Source organism: Sinocyclocheilus rhinocerous, unplaced genomic scaffold (assembly GCF_001515625.1).
Source record: "Sinocyclocheilus rhinocerous isolate Xijiao unplaced genomic scaffold, SAMN03320098_v1.1 scaffold1275, whole genome shotgun sequence".
NCBI lineage: Eukaryota > Metazoa > Chordata > Actinopteri > Cypriniformes > Cyprinidae > Sinocyclocheilus > Sinocyclocheilus rhinocerous.
The window spans coordinates 1,060,878-1,081,259 of NW_015628268.1; the positions used below are offsets into that span (position 1 = coordinate 1,060,878).

General features: G+C 36.2%; 1 protein-coding gene across 1 annotated transcript; it reads left to right on the forward strand.

The window, feature by feature from the left end:
- The first annotated feature begins 1,961 nt into the window (after window positions 1-1,961).
- egln1b (egl-9 family hypoxia-inducible factor 1b) lies at window positions 1,962-20,382 on the forward strand. The gene is made up of 5 exons (XM_016548704.1): window positions 1,962-2,900; window positions 15,347-15,466; window positions 17,958-18,094; window positions 18,180-18,247; window positions 19,619-20,382. The coding sequence occupies exons 1-5, from the start codon at window positions 2,193-2,195 to the stop codon at window positions 19,672-19,674; spliced, it is 1,089 nt and encodes a 362-aa protein (XP_016404190.1). The 5' UTR covers window positions 1,962-2,192; the 3' UTR covers window positions 19,675-20,382.

The following is a 20,382-nucleotide window of genomic DNA, read 5'->3' on the forward strand; positions in this document are numbered from 1 at the left end:
TCAGAAATTATTCTAATAGGCTGATTTGCTGCTCAAGAAACATTTATTATTATTATCAATGTTGAAAACAGCTGTAATGCTTAATATTTTTGTGGAAAGAAATAATATTTTTTTCAGAATTCTTTGATGAAAAATACAGTTATTTATCATTTATTTTAAATCTTTTATTTAATGTATATATATATATATATATATACATTTTTGAACAGTACTGGAAAAATAGAATCAGTTGATTTAGTTGTAGGGATGAGAATAAAGGCAACATATTGAAGCATAACTCATCTGTTTTATAATATGCCGTCACACAGGCATCAGTGGTGGTATGTAGCTGTAAACAGGCACAAATTACTGTACATTTATGTTTAGGCACAGTTATACTATATGCAATTATGATCAACACACACAAAAACTGCTTTTTGCAGATCAACACATAGTCAGGGGTTCTTCTCTCTCTTACCCCATCCTCCTGAGGAAGAGCAAGAGAGAGGAAAGAGGGGGCATTGGCCTCAGGCTAGGGATAGCCCTCCATAGGGACAGCGATGAGGACCAGACCTGGATGTGGGCCCACCCTGAGCTCTGTATTACTGAAGTATTCAGGGTCTGAGATCCAGTCTGTGTAACTACCCATACACAGAGAGAGATAAACACAAAACACGCACACTGAGACTGTAAATAAACATGTATGTATCAGAGCTCAGAGGGCCAGTTAGGCCAACAAAGCCCTCTGTGATAAACTGTACTCCAAACGCCAGCCATGCCGAAACTAAACAGACATGGCCATCACTTCACCCTCAAAACCAATGAGGACAAGAGACTTGAGTGTCATCCAAATGCTCCACATAAAATTGTGACGACACTACAAAGTGTTTTTCCGCCTGTAATTGAGGTAAGGGAACTGTCATCATCACATTCACAAGTTTCCCACTACAGCATATTTTGGCATATGCATTATGTAACTGTGTACATGCTACATAAAATCAAACGCAAAATACACTTTTGTGCACTAAATGAAAGAGTCTGCATAAACCAATCTAAGATCTGAAGGAAGAAAACATTTTTTAATAAAAGGAATACTGTCATTTGAGTACATTAACACGGCGCCAAGGAAGCCGAGTATCATTTCAGATTTATCTTTTACAGTGGAATGCTAATCTTTAGTGCTCCCATAAGAACAAGATTAATTGGGTAATGGAAATAGTTCTGCATACTTACATGATTGGGATGCAAACCAAGATTTCATTTGGACTTTGCTTTGTGATATGACATCAAAGAGTAAAGAAAAACATGGTGATAACATTTATGGACGTATTTGTAGAGATTGTTATTTGAAGGAAACCATATAGCCAATACACAACAGCTTCATAAAGACTGAAAAGTGTAAATAGTAGTAAGTAGTTCTGGTAGTTTTCGTTTTGTATTATGTTGTGTTATGCTTTTTTTCTAATTATTTTTATATTAAAAAACGTAAGTTATTTTTCATTTATCTTTCATTTTTATGTTATTACATAAAAAGTTAACTTTCAGTAGACTATAGACTCTTGACTATATATATATATATCTTTTCATTTTTATTTTCATTTAAATAATTTATTTATATATTCATCATGAATAAAATATAAACTATTTGCTTGCTTGTTTGCTTATTTATTTATTTGTCTGTTTTCTTGTCTTACTACTCTGCAACTAATTCTGCCCATAATACAATCTTGAGTGTATTATGCTGAGTGTTGATAGTTTATTTGTGTTTATTTACTTTTTGGCCTTTCTACTATATATATATTGGAATTGTATTTATTGATTTGTGTGTGTTATTCTATTACGTAGATGCAATATTTCTGCCCATTAAGTTTTTTTGGACGATCTTTTTGTTATTATTTATATACATTTTAACTCCTCCCACACAAAGTTGTAAGAAGCACATGTGAAACGCCCACTGTCTAGCCTGCCTCTAGTGCGCATGCGCACATGGTTGACGTGCGCTGAGCGCTGAAGAAAAGGAACGGCCGGCGCCATGCACTGAGACTTCACAAGTGTCAAAACATAGATGTCGCGGGAATGTGAGAGCGTCACGTTGCCCTCCGTCAACTGGAATGAAAACGGCAGCGGAGGCCCAGGGGCAGCGTTTCTTTCAATTTCGCTTGTGGATACTTGTAGTGAAGTTGCAGACTGATACGGTAATATAGCGCTGAAACATGGAGGAAAACTCCAGGGAAAGCGACCGTCTGGAGCGAGAGCGCCAGTACTGCGAGCTGTGCGGGGAAATGGAGAACCTGATGAAGTGCGGACGGTGCCGCAGCTCGTTCTACTGCAGCAAAGAGCACCAGAGACAGGACTGGAAGAAGCACAAGCGGCTGTGCAAGGAGGCCGACAAGCAGCAGCAGCAGCAGCAGCAGCCGCCGGCTGAAGAGCGCAGCGCCGTACAGTACAACACTTCAGAACAGTCCAACACTTCTCAGAGTAACTCTACCGTTACGTCACCCGGCGAAAGAATGCCAGATTTTATCAAGTCCGCCACGGGCTCTGACACCAAACCGACCGCAGACAGTTTAAAACTCAACGGACAGACACGGTCACCTCCTCAGAAGCTGGCCACGGACTATATTGTGCCCTGCTTGAACAAGCACGGCATCTGTGTGATCGACAACTTCCTAGGTGAGGAAATCGGACGCAGTATTCTGGAGGACGTGCAGGCGCTTTACTTGAGCGGCGGCTTTACGGACGGGCAGCTGGTCAGTCAGAGGAGCGACTCGTCTAAGGACATTCGAGGGGATAAGATCACCTGGGTGGAGGGGAAGGAGCCCGGCTGTGAGAGGATAGCGTTTCTCATGAGCCGCATGGACGAGCTGATCCGACACTGTAACGGAAAACTGGGCGACTACAAGATCAATGGAAGGACGAAAGTAAGTAGAGACGTCATTGAAGGAAAAATATGGTGCAATCAGTGATTATGTGCTAATTTTTTTTTTTTTTTAAGTTTTATGCTTAAACAAATGAGCGATTTTGAGAAATATCATGAACATTTTGAGGATTGACCAATCAGGTAGAGCATTCATGATGAATATTAATATGTCTCCCACTAACATCCCACTGGAAATTTTGCATGATGGTCGCCCCCTCATGGGCGCCGCTATGTGGATGTCACATGACCAGGCACACCTGCTGCAAACCAGTAACATGCAAAAAAATCATTTAAAACTTAGCGTCTTACAAATATGTATTGGTTGAGGCAGAAGAATGCAACAATACAAAAAGTACTGAATTGTGGTTGTGAATCAGCAGTAGTTAGTAAACAAACATGTCTAGAGTCCAAAAACTACTAGTACTTGTGAATCCTAGTTCACACTACATGACTTTAAATGTCGGCAGATTGCTGTGCTGTTCAGACTACATGACTTGCTGTCTGTCTTGAAGTCGGATATTTAGCATGCTAGATATTTGTTTGTTGTCTACGAGGTGCCGGCTACACATCAGTGAGCCTCTTTGATGCTTCACTGAGTAGTTCACACACAAAGATTGCCGAGCGCTTATCACCTGCAGATTTTCCCCCGATCACAGCCCGACCTGTCGGCGAGCTCGGTTGAGGACAGACTGGGGAGGTACATAATCATCCAAGCTGAGATCCTTTCTGTTAGACTGAATATAGTGAATGTTTATGGGCCCAATGTGGATAATCCTATTTTTTTACAGAAATCTATTTTTAATATTGGCTGAACTGCCAGGATATTTTGTTATAGGAGGAGATTTTAATTGTGCTCTATATCCAGAATTAGATAGATCAACTAAATCAGACCTCTCTCATTTACAGATCAGAATAGAGTTAAAACAGTATATGCAAGATTTTAATTTAATAGATATATGAAGGAACAGACACCCGGATACTTTGACTTATTCATGCTACTCTAGCACTTATAAAACATTCTCTCGTATAGACTAATTTCCTAATTTCCAAAGTTAGTAAATGCTAGTATGATAGCATATTAATCTCAGATCATGCTGCAGTTTCATTTACATTAAACTTTCCTAATTTTTTATGCAGATCCCCAAGATGGCGCTTACATATAACTTGGTTGAGAGATCCCGAATTTTTGGAGTTCATTGATAAACAGATAGATAACTATTTTGAAATTAACACGAATCAAACATCTGCTTCAGTCAGGTGGGAAGCATTTAAAGCTTTTATAAGAGGACGAATGATTAGTTACACAAATTATAAATATAAGCGCTGTCAAGTAGAAATGGTAGACCTTGAAAGCAAAATAAAGAAAATTGAATCTGAAATATACCAAAAAATTACTCCTGATTCTCTTTTGGAACTGCACAAATTGAAAATTAAATATAATGAGCTTTCATTAGAACATGCAAAGAAAAGTTTGATGAGACTAAAACAGACTTATTATGAAGGTGGGGAGAAGGCGGGTAAGTTACTAGCCTGGCGTATTAAGCAGTTACAAACTGAAAGAGCCATAAATTCCATACAGATAAAGGAGGGTGAGATAACATTTGATCAAACTGAGATAAATTAGATATTTAGGAACTACTATCAGACTCTTTATAGCTCTGAATATTCGGAGAGTGTCGCAGAGAGACAAAAAGCTTTCCTGGATACTTTGGACTTTAAGTCCACAGATTTGGGTTTCATGAAGTGAATGTAACTTAACTTTTATTCTCGCTGTAGTATTGTTGTTGCCGCCGCCGCCATGTCGTGAAGGCACTGTGTTTCGTTGTGAAAGCAAAACTACTTCGGTTGGCCTTCCAAAAGAGGACGATATCCACTTCATCATGCCTGGAGCTGATCCGTGCTGGCCGCTGAGGAAATACATCATCTTCGTGCTGTCGATCGCCTCCCTCTACGCCACAGCATGCCGTCACAGGCATGCTTTCCGATCAGTAACGTACACCATGATCAGACTGTCAATAAAAACTATGCTACTATGAAAGAGAAACATTAATTCTTTAAGCATAAATGTTTCCATGGCTAAAGATAACTAGCATTAAGTAAAGAGTAGTTTTTACATTTGTGCATAAAGTGCCCCTATTGTGCCATTTTTAAGGTTCCTCCTAATAATGTTTTGGGAGTCTCCTACAATAGGTTTACATGCATGCAAGGTCAAAAAACACTTTGGTTTTCTCAAAATATGCATCACCTAATTTTCCAATGATTCTCAAACGATTCGTTCAAAGCAGCTTTAAGGTTCAGTCTCTCTAAACCCCTCCTTTCCGTGAGCCTACTCTGCTCTGATTGGTCAGATGGCCCAGTCTGTTGTGATTGGTCTACCATGTACAGTGTGTGTTGGAAACAATACGCACATTGCCATAGTTCTGTATTTTTAATGCTTGATGGAAAATATAAACATCAATTATTAATCATACTTACAGGTTGTGATTCAGTGGAGCCAGCTGGTCCAAATAAACTGTATTGAGCCATCTTTAAAGAGCAAGCATTTTGTGAATCCCGCGTTGAACTTCACGAGATTAGAGAAACAGTCGTCAGTACAATGACAGGAACACAAAAAAGATTGGTGTTGTACAGCTGTGGTACAGTGGGGAAAAAAATGAATTTTAACCACTGTTTCTTTGCATCCTCATCTTTTGGAAGTGAAAATAAAATGAATTTACTTCCACAGTGTAGGACACAGCGTCTTCTCAACATGATGTTAACCACATGAACAAGCTACAGTGTTTGAGGGTGGGTCAAGTTGTTTGTGGCCGGACAGCATAGAACATTATGCAAATGTGTTACCCTGTGACGTGTAGCCGTCACATAAGTGGTATTCGAATTACTGACGACTCAATTAGGCTGTTCAGAGTCGATTCTTTCTTTTGGTAGACAGTAACTTTATCGTGCACTTTCAGATTTACAGCTTTGCAGATCGTTTACATTCACATACAGCTACATTACACACTGCATGAAAGGCAATATTCGAAATGGCATAACGGACACGTTAAAGCATATGCTGTGAATAGCAGAAGGCTTGATGGGAAGTGATAGCACTTCCTGTGACAGCATATTTTTTTAATGTCATTGTGATGGTCGCAGATGTACAGCAGGGAAATTCAGGATGCTCAGCAGGCGTATGACATCGAATCGGTTGAAGGGGAAGAGTCTGTTACATAAGACACAATGAACGGACAATATGTTTGTTTTGTATTGATATTAAACTAGCTTTTAAAAATTATAAACGAGCTTTGTGGTTGTTAAATGTTGGAGGATCAGAGGCAGAGCATTTGCTCACCCTCATGTAGTTTGTGAAGGTGTTTATATTTCTCTCTTCTGTGGAACACACACACAAAAAGATATTTTGAGAAATGTTTCCGTGTGTTTTTTTTTTTATTATTGTCCATACAATGGAAGATCACCAAAACTGTTTGGTTACCATTATTTTTCAAAATATCCTCTTTTGTGCTCCACAGAAGAAAGTAAGTCATAGAGGTTTGGAACTACATGGTGGTGAGTCATTTTAAATGTTCATTTTTTTGGGTGAACTATCCCTTTGATGATTCCTTATTTCCATTAAATATTCTTATTTCTTTACAATTCTTTCTCTTTAAAATATGACTTGAAGTTGCAGACCTTGGTGTCAATTAACACTTTTAGATTTTTGATCAATGAGCTGTTAAAGGAAGAATCAATTTGTTAATGTTTTTAATTGTGTTTTGATACTGTGTTTTTGTGTTTTTTCTTCTGATAATGTAGTGCTGCATCTTGGCCAGGTCACTTCTGTAAGTTTTTACCAGGTTAAATAAAGGACAATAATAAGAATAATAAATAAATAATAATTATAGTCCTTTTGAGGAATCCTCCCACAGTAATTAATCACGTAGTTTAGACCCTGTTGGTATAATAATATTTAAAAAATAAATAAATGAAAACTAAAATAATTGCATAGTTTGGCCCCCGTAAATTAAATTAGGTGGTAAAAACATTAGGTGGTTCATCGTGTCCATGGTTCTTGCACGACTTTCAGCAGCAGCGTTCTCCTCTGAATCTTAAGTGTCATAGCATACCTAAGTAGTGAATGTGCATTTGTAGTCTGTATTGGTGCAATAAAAAAGACCATTTGTCTTGGCATACCTAAGTAGTGAATGTGCATTTGTAGCCTTTATTGATGCAATACAAAAGACTATTTACCACAAAATAATGGCAAGAGTTGTCTTCACACAAAAACTAACATATAACGCAACTGGTGTATTCCAATTCACAAACAAATGACTCGTACTTTTTTTTTCTTTTTTTTTTTGTGAATCAGAAATTTGCGGTGCAAATAGTGTAGCCCCATTCACAAATATATATATATATATATATAATTGAAATGCACATATTTGAATTTCTAAGTGGTCATGTTTACATTACGTGACCAGAGATATGCTGGCACTGGATCAGAATAGGCTGTTTTGAGCGTATTCGTTAGTGCAGTTCATTCCCTTTGGAAAGTCCCACCTCACTGGGAAGAATGTATAATATTTATTTGCATCTGCATCGACATTTAGTTACGCGCATTTTTGTTTTTGTTCCCTTATGTCAGGAAACCATGCATGCCACAAACAGGGATCTTATGAGATTGTTACTTGAAGGCGGAAAGCTGATGTGTAAAACAATGAACTATAATGAAGCCTGTTTTTATATTTTTGGTGCAAATGAGGGTTGGTTTATAGGGTTGGTGTGTGTGATGTTAGTTGCAAGTTGGGCCTGTTTTCCTCAGAAAAAGAAGCTTATGTGATTGACTTATCTTTTGGACATAAGTGTCGTCACTGGTTTCTCCTTGATGTGTTTGGTAATGGTGCAGTGTGGTGTCAGTCTGCCAGGGTCTCAGTGCTGGAACAGCAGTGTAGCTGCATGCTCTGCATGTACTACAGGGGTACTAGAACTGTCTACCTGGCTAAAGTCCTGCAGCTGACTTTTATATCAGCTCTGCATTGCTCACTGGAATAGACGGCAGTGGGTCAAGACTAGGGCTGGGCAATATGACCAAAAAAATCATATCTCTGTATTTTTTGGCTGAATTACGAGATACGGTATACATCTTGTTTTTTTCTATTTGGATTAAAAATATTTATTTAATCCTGCCCAATGTTGTCTAGTGAAACAATGTTTATACTAAAGACAATAAAAACAAATATAGTGAAAGTAACCATGTAGGCTATGGGCTATTATGTGAAAAAAGGGGCTAAAATCACATTACATTGTAACACTACAATCAATCTTGCAGATGCGCTCGTATCAAGTTACTGTATATCGATAGGCGGTATTGTCTCATACCATATCGTTTATAAAAAAAATATATCGATATATCGTACAAACTCGATATACCACCCAGTCCTAGTCAAGAACATATGCAGCTCACATAAAGGAGAAAGAACATGTTGTAAATCCGAAACAGCCTCTTTCAGAAAAACAAATCACTGTTATGGAGATGTGTTCGAGTAAAATATGATCCTGGGCACGATAAACATATTGAGGGCATGTTTTCAACGGTTCAAGCCGTCGCTAGTTCCCCATTTAAAACTTACTCTTTTGTTTTATAGCAAAATATTTGTGTAGAATGATAGATTAGAAAATAATATTTACACACAGTGCCTTGTAAAAGAAATGAGCGTGACTTAAGGCTTTAAAAAAGAAATATCCCCCAAGAAGATGAGAATGAAAAGAGCTGATAAAGAAAATGTTTAAGCAGCTTAACACAGCATTGTTTGGATTCAGTAGTTTAGATTGATTTAGGTCAAAATAATGTGTATATGATTTTTCCGGGACATGGTGTAGTGTCAAGGACGGACATGGAGACTGATTGTGCAGTGATTGATTGATTGATTGATTTTAGGCCAATGTAAGGCATTTTTAATACATTTTCCAGTTCTATTTGTATGTATTAATTGCCTTCTGTATATTAGACTTGATGTTAAGGGATAACTCGCCCTCAAAATTAAAATGTACTCACCCTCATTTTGTTGATGACTTTCTATCTTCCATGAAAAGGAGAAGTTTGAAAATGGTGAAGTGAAAATGTGATTCTAAAGCTAATGTGAAGGGCACGATTTTCAGTGAATAACAGTCTGAAAAATCTATCAAAGAGTAATACAGTGCACATTAAGTGATTCAGAGTACATTTATTGTGCTTTTATGGTGCATTAATCTGTTCTGTCATTATATTGCTTTTTAAAAGTTTGAGGACAAAGAATCTCTTATGATCACCAAGGCTACATGTATTTGCTCAGAAAACATTAAAGAATTACATTACTCTAACGTTACAACATTACTCCAGTCTTCAGTGTCACATGATTCTTCAGAAATCATTGTAATATACTGATTTGCTGCTCAAGAAACATTTCTTATCAATTCTGAAAACAGCTGTGCTGTTTAATATTGATAAATTTTTTCTGGATCCTTTGATGAATAGAAAGTTCAAAAGAACGCACTTCAAATAAGAAGTGTTTTTGTAATATAATAAATGTCTTCTGTTTTTTTTTTTGTTTGTTTTTTTTTGCATTGTCCCCAAACTTTTTAACAGTAGTGTATGTAAAAGAGCAGCATGAATATTCTGCCAGACATCATTTCCATAAAAGAAAGAAAGACTTACAGGTTTGGAACAACATGAGGGTGAGTAAATGATCACAGAATGCTAATTTTTGGGTGTTTGTCATGTGATCTTTTATATGTTTTGCAGTGCAGCTCCTGCAGGCACTGTTTTGTGTGATCCTGCTGGAGAGAGAGGACGTTAAATCAACCAACTCTGAATTTTTGCAAAGCACTTGCCAAATTATTGCACAAAATACCTTCTGCTTTTGCCATGAATATTGAGGAATATTGAGAATCTAATAAAAAGGTAGATAGTGGGCGCAGCTGTTTGCGCACACAGCGTCACATCCAGGTGTGTCTGAGACGTTGAAACCGGACGACACGCACACTGAAGCTCTGATTGAAATGCTCTTTGTGTTGTGGGACTATGGCATCCCCTCAATCTCCTTCACCCTCCTCCTCGGTCATGGATCTTTGCAGGTGATGATAGGACAGTGGCGGCATGGCATCCTGACGCAAAACCCACTGCGTGATGTTGATGGGTTCCGTCTGCATCAACCCCTCCGTGCCTGGTTGTTTTGTCACCCCAGCATGCTGCGCCGCTAACTCTCTGACGCAGTTGGCTCTCACACTCACCCCTACCTGAATGATTGAAGCACTGTTGAGCGATTTCACCCTTATCTGCTCCGTCCCATTCATGTGGGGGGCTCGCGAATTGCGTCAATGCCCTCAGCTCTCTTTTTTGTCCTGGCTTGTCTGTCTTTCCCTCTCCCCTATATCTCCCTCTCCCACTGGTTAGAGCACACGCTCGTTTTTGTTTACGTTGCCTGTCGCTTTTGCACCTGCTGCCAGGGAAAACACAGTTAGGTTGAAATGTCGTCACATGTATTGTGATCCGACGTGCGTTGCGTGCCATTGCAGGCTGCAGGATTTGGCTGGAAACATGTTCATCATAAACGCCCCTTTTCAAAGAAGTCGAGGTGTAAACGAACGGTGAATTCCTGATGAACTAAACCGAAAAGTAATAACAATAGTCATCGTCTTACTAACTGACCCTAGTCTGGCCTTTCTGTGTCTCCTGCATTCCTCATCTTCCACTTGAGATGAGTGGTTTACAGTCGGCCACACCTCAGCACCGCTAACGGTTATGCTGCTAGGAAAAAGGTCCTCATGTGCAGTCGCTTTCAGATTTGTTCTCAGCATGTGTTTGCTTTCCTCAGCTGTCTTCTGTTCTCCTGGAATGATGACGCTGTTTCACTGGAAATCTAATATCGAGTTATATCGAGTTATAGGCCTCAGGAAGCTGGGGAGAGATGTTAAGGGAGGACGTGTACTGTTGTTAGCAGCTCTGTGTGCTTGTGTTCTTATGAGTGAAAGGGTGTGTATGTAAAAAGGCTGTAATGGTTCAGATTTCTCACAGTTCGGTTTGTATCATGATTCTGTAGTCACAGTTTCAGTAAATACTTCAGTAAGGCAACAATCTGTATGAATCATCTGTAAGAACATATGCTGCAGAATAATACACTGTAAATTACTGTCGAGGAATTAGATATTTATTGAGTTATTTATTATTGGCCAATATATTTGCCATTGCCATCATCAAGCACTGAGAGATGACTATCTAACCAGTATTCCAGAGGGCTCTCATCTCTTATTTTGAGAATTTATTTTTTGTTTAATGTAAACAGTGTATTTTTAAACAGATTTAAAAAGGAATATTTATCCATCTTTTATACTGTATAATAATGTTGCAATGCCTAAATTTACTTGTCGCATACAAGCTAATAATTTTAATGTGTTTTTTTTTCATTTTAAGTTTTTTTTTTAGTAATATAGATTGATAGATCAGCAATTTATCAATTACTGGGAATAATATGAAAATAATTATTGGCTTATCATTATCAATATTCAATAATTTCAATATTGGTCTGGTTCACATTTAATGTTATTTTTTTATTTTTTAGAAAAAATAGATGCTGATTAGCAGTATAACATGTTATATATTATTTAATTAATCCAATTTTTCCCTCTCTTTTAGTACTTCAACTATAGAAATTTGTTCATTTCAAAATAAAAACACTTTATAATTCGAACACATTTTATATTATATATAGATTTTATATTTCGCTATGTAAATTTGTATTAAGTAAATTTAATATATTTTAATAAATGTATTTATCCTGTTTATCTTCTTTTTTTTTCTCAGTGGAAAACACGCTGATGTCGTTTCTCTGGGGAAGACGTCTCGGTCCCTGTGACATTATGCTGTAGGGTTAGGGTTAGAGGGTTAAGTTAAGGCCTAAAAATTCCCTGCTGGGCTAATGCTGCTTATAAATAGTGTGTTAGGTCATGAACTGTCAGTGAACTGATCAGATTCAGGAGCCTACGTGCAGAAGTTGGTGAAAAAGAAGGCAAAAAGCGAGTTCCCGGAGGGGGTCGATATCAGAGAGCCGGTCTGACTGTCCTTTCTTTGTTGGGTTTTTTTCCTTCATTTTGCAGAAACACGGCTCACAGTATTGGCCCAAAGGTTCTGATAATTAAGTGTTTATTGGGTGGTCATGCTTGTTTGAAATGTTTTGTTCATGATTTAAAGGTGAACACTGGTATTAATCACAGTCTTGTTCAAAGTTTGACATGTTTTCATGCTTGGATAGGAATATTCTCCAACCAAGTTATTTTTAAACTTCTAATTATAAGGAAGTGCGTGTTGTTTGCTTCAGAAATGTAGTTTAACCGAGTCACATGCAGGTCACATGTCATGGGCTGATGGACTATCTCATTTTTTTTTTTTTATGAGCTTTTGACTCGTTCTCTCTTTTGTAACACTGTCCTGATAACGGATGTGTCTGTGTGCACAAATAGATTTACACTGCTATTTTTTCCTTTGTGATTAATTAACACTTTCCATGTAAACCCGGAGACCAAAATAAAAGGGGCAGAGGAAGAGCAGGAAAGGAAAAACCCTAAGCAAAAGAAAAGACTTCAGCAATGGCTTCATTGTTCCCTCAGCCTCATAACCCAGATTCAACAAGATTAAAAGATATAATCATCACAGGGCTGAGAATATCACAGTTATCACCTTATTTTTTTAACTTCATGTAGATTCGTGTAGTTGTGCGCTGCGGTATCGTGGAATTCAATGATCTGAACTGCATTACACAAATACGGATTAACAGTGAATCTCATTATTTCACTCTATAATATTTTTCATAAGCCTGTGTAGAATCTTTTTTTTTTTGCCTTTGCCTTTATTCTCTTCAATGCATCTGAATGTTTCAGTTTAGATTTTAGTTCAGTAATTTTCATTATTCTCATTGTAAATGAAAAACAACAAAGATTTGTCTATAATTTGGAATGAAAGGTGGTATGCCAAATACTGATATGGTGAATAAATCCATTTAAAGCTTTATGATTTTTTTTTCTTATATCACCTAAATAAATGAATATTATTTGAAAATTGTCTTCACTAATATAAGTGTGTGTGTGTGTGTGTGTGTATGTATGTATGTATGTATGTATGTATGTATGTATGGTATCATGATTCTGTAGTCACAGTTTCAGTAAATACTTCAGTAAGGCAACAATCTGTATGAATCATCTGTAAGAACATATGCTGCAGAATAATACACTGTAAATTACTGTCGAGGAATTAGATATTTATTGAGTTATTTATTATTGGCCAATATATTTGCCATTGCCATCATCAAGCACTGAGAGATGACTATCTAACCAGTATTCCAGAGGGCTCTCATCTCTTATTTTGAGAATTTATTTTTTGTTTAATGTAAACAGTGTATTTTTAAACAGATTTAAAAAGGAATATTTATCCATCTTTTATACTGTATAATAATGTTGCAATGCCTAAATTTACTTGTCGCATACAAGCTAATAATTTTAATGTGTTTTTTTTTCATTTTAAGTTTTTTTTTTAGTAATATAGATTGATAGATCAGCAATTTATCAATTACTGGGAATAATATGAAAATAATTATTGGCTTATCATTATCAATATTCAATAATTTCAATATTGGTCTGGTTCACATTTAATGTTATTTTTTTATTTTTTAGAAAAAATAGATGCTGATTAGCAGTATAACATGTTATATATTATTTAATTAATCCAATTTTTCCCTCTCTTTTAGTACTTCAACTATAGAAATTTGTTCATTTCAAAATAAAAACACTTTATAATTCGAACACATTTTATATTATATATAGATTTTATATTTCGCTATGTAAATTTGTATTAAGTAAATTTAATATATTTTAATAAATGTATTTATCCTGTTTATCTTCTTTTTTTTTCTCAGTGGAAAACACGCTGATGTCGTTTCTCTGGGGAAGACGTCTCGGTCCCTGTGACATTATGCTGTAGGGTTAGGGTTAGAGGGTTAAGTTAAGGCCTAAAAATTCCCTGCTGGGCTAATGCTGCTTATAAATAGTGTGTTAGGTCATGAACTGTCAGTGAACTGATCAGATTCAGGAGCCTACGTGCAGAAGTTGGTGAAAAAGAAGGCAAAAAGCGAGTTCCCGGAGGGGGTCGATATCAGAGAGCCGGTCTGACTGTCCTTTCTTTGTTGGGTTTTTTTCCTTCATTTTGCAGAAACACGGCTCACAGTATTGGCCCAAAGGTTCTGATAATTAAGTGTTTATTGGGTGGTCATGCTTGTTTGAAATGTTTTGTTCATGATTTAAAGGTGAACACTGGTATTAATCACAGTCTTGTTCAAAGTTTGACATGTTTTCATGCTTGGATAGGAATATTCTCCAACCAAGTTATTTTTAAACTTCTAATTATAAGGAAGTGCGTGTTGTTTGCTTCAGAAATGTAGTTTAACCGAGTCACATGCAGGTCACATGTCATGGGCTGATGGACTATCTCATTTTTTTTTTTTTATGAGCTTTTGACTCGTTCTCTCTTTTGTAACACTGTCCTGATAACGGATGTGTCTGTGTGCACAAATAGATTTACACTGCTATTTTTTCCTTTGTGATTAATTAACACTTTCCATGTAAACCCGGAGACCAAAATAAAAGGGGCAGAGGAAGAGCAGGAAAGGAAAAACCCTAAGCAAAAGAAAAGACTTCAGCAATGGCTTCATTGTTCCCTCAGCCTCATAACCCAGATTCAACAAGATTAAAAGATATAATCATCACAGGGCTGAGAATATCACAGTTGTCACCTTATTTTTTTAACTGCATGTAGATTCGTGTAGTTGTGCGCTGCGGTATCGTGGAATTCAATGATCTGAACTGCATTACACAAATACGGATTAACAGTGAATCTCATTATTTCACTCTATAATATTTTTCATAAGCCTGTGTAGAATCTTTTTTTTTTTGCCTTTGCCTTTATTCTCTTCAATGCATCTGAATGTTTCAGTTTAGATTTTAGTTCAGTAATTTTCATTATTCTCATTGTAAATGAAAAACAACAAAGATTTGTCTATAATTTGGAATGAAAGGTGGTATGCCAAATACTGATATGGTGAATAAATCCATTTAAAGCTTTATGATTTTTTTTTCTTATATCACCTAAATAAATGAATATTATTTGAAAATTGTCTTCACTAATATAAGTGTGTGTGTGTGTGTGTGTGTATGTATGTATGTATGTATATATATATATATATATTTATATAATGAAAAAATGTGAATAGTACTGTGAATATGCGTTAATGAAATATGATCTAATGACGGGAAAGAATGGAAAGTTTAATTTCGTCTTCTAGAGAGCGTTCACCATCCAAACCACTGCAAATGGTCTGTCGTTGTATGTTCTTTTGATTGGTTATTTTGGCCCATTACTAAAACAACCCCTGTTTTTCCTTCCAGGCAATGGTGGCGTGTTACCCTGGCAATGGGACAGGATATGTACGGCATGTGGATAACCCAAACGGTGATGGGAGATGTATCACATGCATATATTACCTAAATAAAAACTGGGATGCCAAGGTAGGAGTTTTTTGTTTTTTTCAGCCAGTGAACTTGTATATTTTCTGTAGCGTGTAAAGCTTCATGAGATTTGTTTAAGCCCTTCTCCGTTTGTTTGGGTTTCTTATCTGATGTAGACTGCTCAAACTTGCATCTGAGCTTACATTCAATACAATGGAAGTTCAAAACCAACCTTCTGCAGGGAGTTTGCTGTTGGTACTTTACATCAATAGGCCACACGAGAGACTGTTTAGGTGCTGCTATTAGAAGTCTGCTAGAACAGTGAAACTTTGGTTTGCGTTGGATTTGTAATTAATGTGAAAATTCATTTTAAAAATTATTTTTAATATTTATGTATTTGTACGCCATCTTCATACATGTAATCATAATTGTACTGTAAAATAATGTCACTGCAAAAAAACAAACACACCTCAACTACTGTAGTCAGACTGACAAACGACTATTATTGTTGTTCCAAACCTGTATGAATTTCTTTTTTCTGCTGAACACAAAAGAAGATATTTTGAAGAATGTGGGTAACCAAACAGTTTCTGGTCTCCATTGGCCTCCATATTGTTTTTGCCATACTATGGATGTTATTGGAGACCAACAACTCTTTGGTTACCCACATTCTTCAAAACTTCTTTTGAAGTGTTCAGCAGAAGGAGAAAGAAATTCATACAGGTTTGGAACAATTTGAGGATGAGTAAATGATGACAGAATTTTCATTTTTGGGTGAGCGCTCTCACGGGAACTGTGCTCTACCACCTCTGTCACCTGCCAGCTCTACGGCCAGTTCTGCATCAGAGGGCCGCTTCTGCTCTAGAACATTCTGACAGGCCATGGAAAACCATTCCGAGTGTTGATCAGATGTTCTTATATGAAGTAGAAAATTGAAATAGAGTTGGCCAGTAGCACATGGCAGATATAGGGATGGTAGAAGGGAAAGAAGGATGTAGTTTGGTTTGTAGTGTTTAGTCTACAGGCTGAACGTACTCTTTGCTTGAGGCTCAGGCTTCAGTCATGTTTATTTATCAGAGAGGTGTTTTAAGGATGGATCACATCACACATACATTCAACCCTAATATTTTCCGTCTTTCTCAAGCTGCACAGGATGCCAGTAATACATGGTATAAACTCTAGCACTCTCCCTCTCATATCGCACCCCCTCCACTGAATGGAGAGAAAAAATAGCCGTCTCACGCAAACCTGCTTGTTCCATGTTGTCTTGGCTTATGTAAAAGTCATAGTCAGTGTGTCAGATTTTTTTTTTCTTTTTCTTTAAGCTAAATTTAACATCAGGTTGTCCTGGGGCAGGAAAAAAGACATTCCCTCCCAGAGTTTTCCCATCCACAACATTGTTTTGTGTGAATGAAAGAGCTGTTTTTTGAATTTCTAATTGAATTTGAATGTTTTTGAAAGACCAAGGCTGCACATATTGTGGAATTTTATTACGATTTAAAATAACTTTTCTATTGTCATATATTTTTTAAAAAGCTGAATTTTCAGCATCGTTACTTCAGTCTTCAGTGTCACATGATCCTTCAGAAATCACTCTTCTAATATGCTGATTTGCTGCTCAAGAACCATTTCTTATTATTAGCAATGTTTCTTAATATTTGTGTGAAAACTAACAGCATTTATTTATGTTGTCTTTACCAGTATCACCTTTGATCAAGTTAAGGCACCCTTGCTGAATAAGTATTCATTTCTTTCAATAATAAAAACTCTTACTGACTCAAAACTTTTATAATTGTTGTTTGTCTCTTTGTTTAAAATTAATAATGTTTTACTCTTAAATATTAATTGTGTTTGTGTGTGTAATTATTATATTTAATATAATCATTTAGTTATAATAACTTTTATGAATTAAGTGTGTTATATGCATTATATTTGTATGTTTTTATTTGAAGTGAACTGATATTGATTTAGTTCATTGATATGGCGACAGTTTTTAATGCAAGTGTACGATTTTAATCATTTTTCATGTACAATTCAGTACAGCTGAGGAAAAATGTACTAAGTTCTCCCAAGTGTTTATACATTATGGTAGTTTTTAATGTGATAAAAATCAAATCATTATATTTAAAAAAAAAAGTTGTATTTCTGTTGTACTTTATGTGGAATTATTTATTTATTAGCTGTGTTTTTTAATGTGAGCGGATTGCTAAAATGTTTAGATCACCTGTCTAGTCGAAAACTCTTCTCTTTTGTGTTAAAGGGGTCATATGATGCTTTTTTAAAGATCATTATTCTGTGTATTTGGTGTAACAGAATATGTTGACATGCTTTAATGCTGCATATTAACTTTCATTCTCTGAACTATTTCATTGTTTGTTTTTCTTATATATTTGCCTGCTGTCTTCACACTGAGTTTAGTACATTCGGTATCAGTTATCTGTTCCAATTCTAATAATTTTAACCACTTACATACCTAAGAAGTTTTAAAATGTAGTCATGTGAAGGTGTCCATTAAACTATATACATCCATTCTCATCTGCTCACTCTATAGGAACACGGTGGCCTTTTGCGGATCTTTCCAGAGGGAACTGCTCAGTTTGCAGACATTGAGCCCAAGTTTGACAGACTTTTGCTCTTCTGGTCAGACAGACGGAACCCACATGAGGTCCAGCCGGCTTATGCCACAAGGTCAGTGATAGTGACATTTCATTTTGTAAGTTAGTCCTTTAAGCTGCTCGTGCTTATATACAATTATGTGTGTATTTATGTGCAGGTATGCTATAACGGTGTGGTATTTTGACGCTGATGAACGAGCTCGAGCTAAAGAGAAATATCTAACAGGTGAGATCTGCTCAAACATGACCAGGCACTTCCATTGACTGATTCCTTCTTAATTGACAGTTTTGCTGTCTGTAAATTTCTTATTTCTTATTTATCTTATTTCTTATTCTTTATTTATAAAATTTTTTAATAATTGAAATGATACTCTAAACAAGAAACTTAAACGACCAGCAGGTGGCGGTAAATGTCTCTATGAGTCGATTCGTTCAAACGGCTGATTGATTCAGGAATGAAGTAAACCCCTGCGTCCCAATGTGCATACTATCCACACTCTCTGCCCTAAATATTATTGAAAATTACTAGTATCACATAGAATTTAGGATGGATAGTATGCACATTGGGACGCAGGTGTTGCCTCTCTATGAATGGGCTTAGAATCATTGGTTCACAGGATTTGTTCAGAAACTAAACATCGCTGTGTTGCTCACAGACGCACAACAGTTCTGCTGTGGTTTTTAAGATAATATTTTCGTTGGTAAAATTTAACAAAAACACACAGTATTGTGTTTAAAATATAGCACAATAATAACTTCTTATTTACTGAACTGTTGTATAAAATCACATGTGCACTAAAATATTTTAATTGCGTTATTTTTCATTACTAATTAATTAAGTTAACGCGTTAAACTGACAGCTCTTTTATATATATATATATATATATATATATATATTTAAAAATGATTTTAAAACAAGTCTCACCAAGGCTGCATTAATTGATCAAACAGTAAAAAATATAAAATTGTAAAAAAAAATATATATATATATATCTGTATATATATTTCTGTTTTAATATATTTTTAATTGTAATTTATTTCTCTGATGGAAAAGCTGAATTTTCAGCAGCCATTACTCCAATCTTTAGTGCCACATGATCCCTCAGAAATCATTCTGATATGCTAATTTGGTGCTCAAGAATGGTTTAATATTTAATATAATATGAATAATAATAGTTTTTTTTATATTATCAATGTTGAAAATATGCTTAATATTTTTATGGAAACTGATGCTTTTTTATTTTAGAAATTCTTTCATGAATAGAAAGTTCAAAAGAACAGTGTTTATTTAAAATTAAAAAAATTGTAACATTATAAATGTCTTTACTGTTGCTTTTGATAAATTTAATGTGCCCTTGCTAAATAAACATAAATTTCATTAAAACATTTTTTTTTTTAAACTTACTGACCCAAATGTTTGAATGTAGTAACCAGTAACTGCTCACTTTCATTCTACAAACTTGTGTGTATGTCATGAGGGTGAGTAAATGACAGTATTTGCACTATTTTGGGATGAAGTGTACTTTAAGTAGTTGCATAACATATGGATTATCATAGAGAGCAAAAAGCAGCATTTTTGTCTTTCTTTGTCTCTTAGGTGCAGGTGAAAGGGGCATAAAAGTGGAGCTAAACAAGCTGTCTGAGCCCAGCTAGTGAACGAGGGATGAATGAAGAGGAGTGTGCAGGGTTGGACCTCTGGAGTGTTACTGCCTGCTGCTGAGAGATGATGAGCAGAGAGGAAGTGACTACTTCTCTCGCTCACCTCTCCATCTGTCATCTATAAGGGGCTTCTCATAGGGACTCTGGATGTGATGGAGCTGTGAAGACAGATGTGCATTAACATGCTTTGTGTTTCCTTTATGAAGAGTGCTGACTTACATGAGCAATGGATGGGCATAATGCTAAACTTAAGAGTGTGTCTGTGTGTGTGTGTGTGTGTGTGTGTGTGTGTCTGTGTGTGTGTGTCTGTGCGTGCACTTGTGTTCAATACAAGTTTTTTTTAGCTATAACCCCTACATTTCCCTGCCGTCAGCTTTGCACGTGTGTTAATAAAGGTACAGTTTTGTTTGGCAATGCTACAAAGTGCATACACAGAAAAAAACATTTTCAAGGTTACAAGCTCGGTGTGATGTGTTATTCTGCTTGTAAGCCACTGTAATTATTGGATTTGTGTTTTTGTATGGCTCGTAATACCATTTTCCAGGCTCTCCTAATTGGAGCATGCTCCTTTATCATGGCTTTCACCGGTTGCTTAGTAACCAGGTGCATTGCTGGGTCGTCTTTGCCAGTTATCAGCGATATGTCTGTTGTTGCAGACCTTACGTTTCTCCATCTTTTGCCAAACTTGACACCTCATGTCTA

Bases quoted from the DNA above. Each gene is read 5' to 3' on its own strand.
- egln1b (XM_016548704.1), top strand. From the start codon at position 2,193: ATGGAGGAAAACTCCAGGGAAAGCGACCGTCTGGAGCGAGAGCGCCAG. The intron at 2,901-15,346 runs GTAAGTAGAGAC...TTTTCCTTCCAG, and splicing joins AGATCAATGGAAGGACGAAA to GCAATGGTGGCGTGTTACCC. The intron at 18,095-18,179 runs GTCAGTGATAGT...ATTTATGTGCAG, and splicing joins CAGCCGGCTTATGCCACAAG to GTATGCTATAACGGTGTGGT.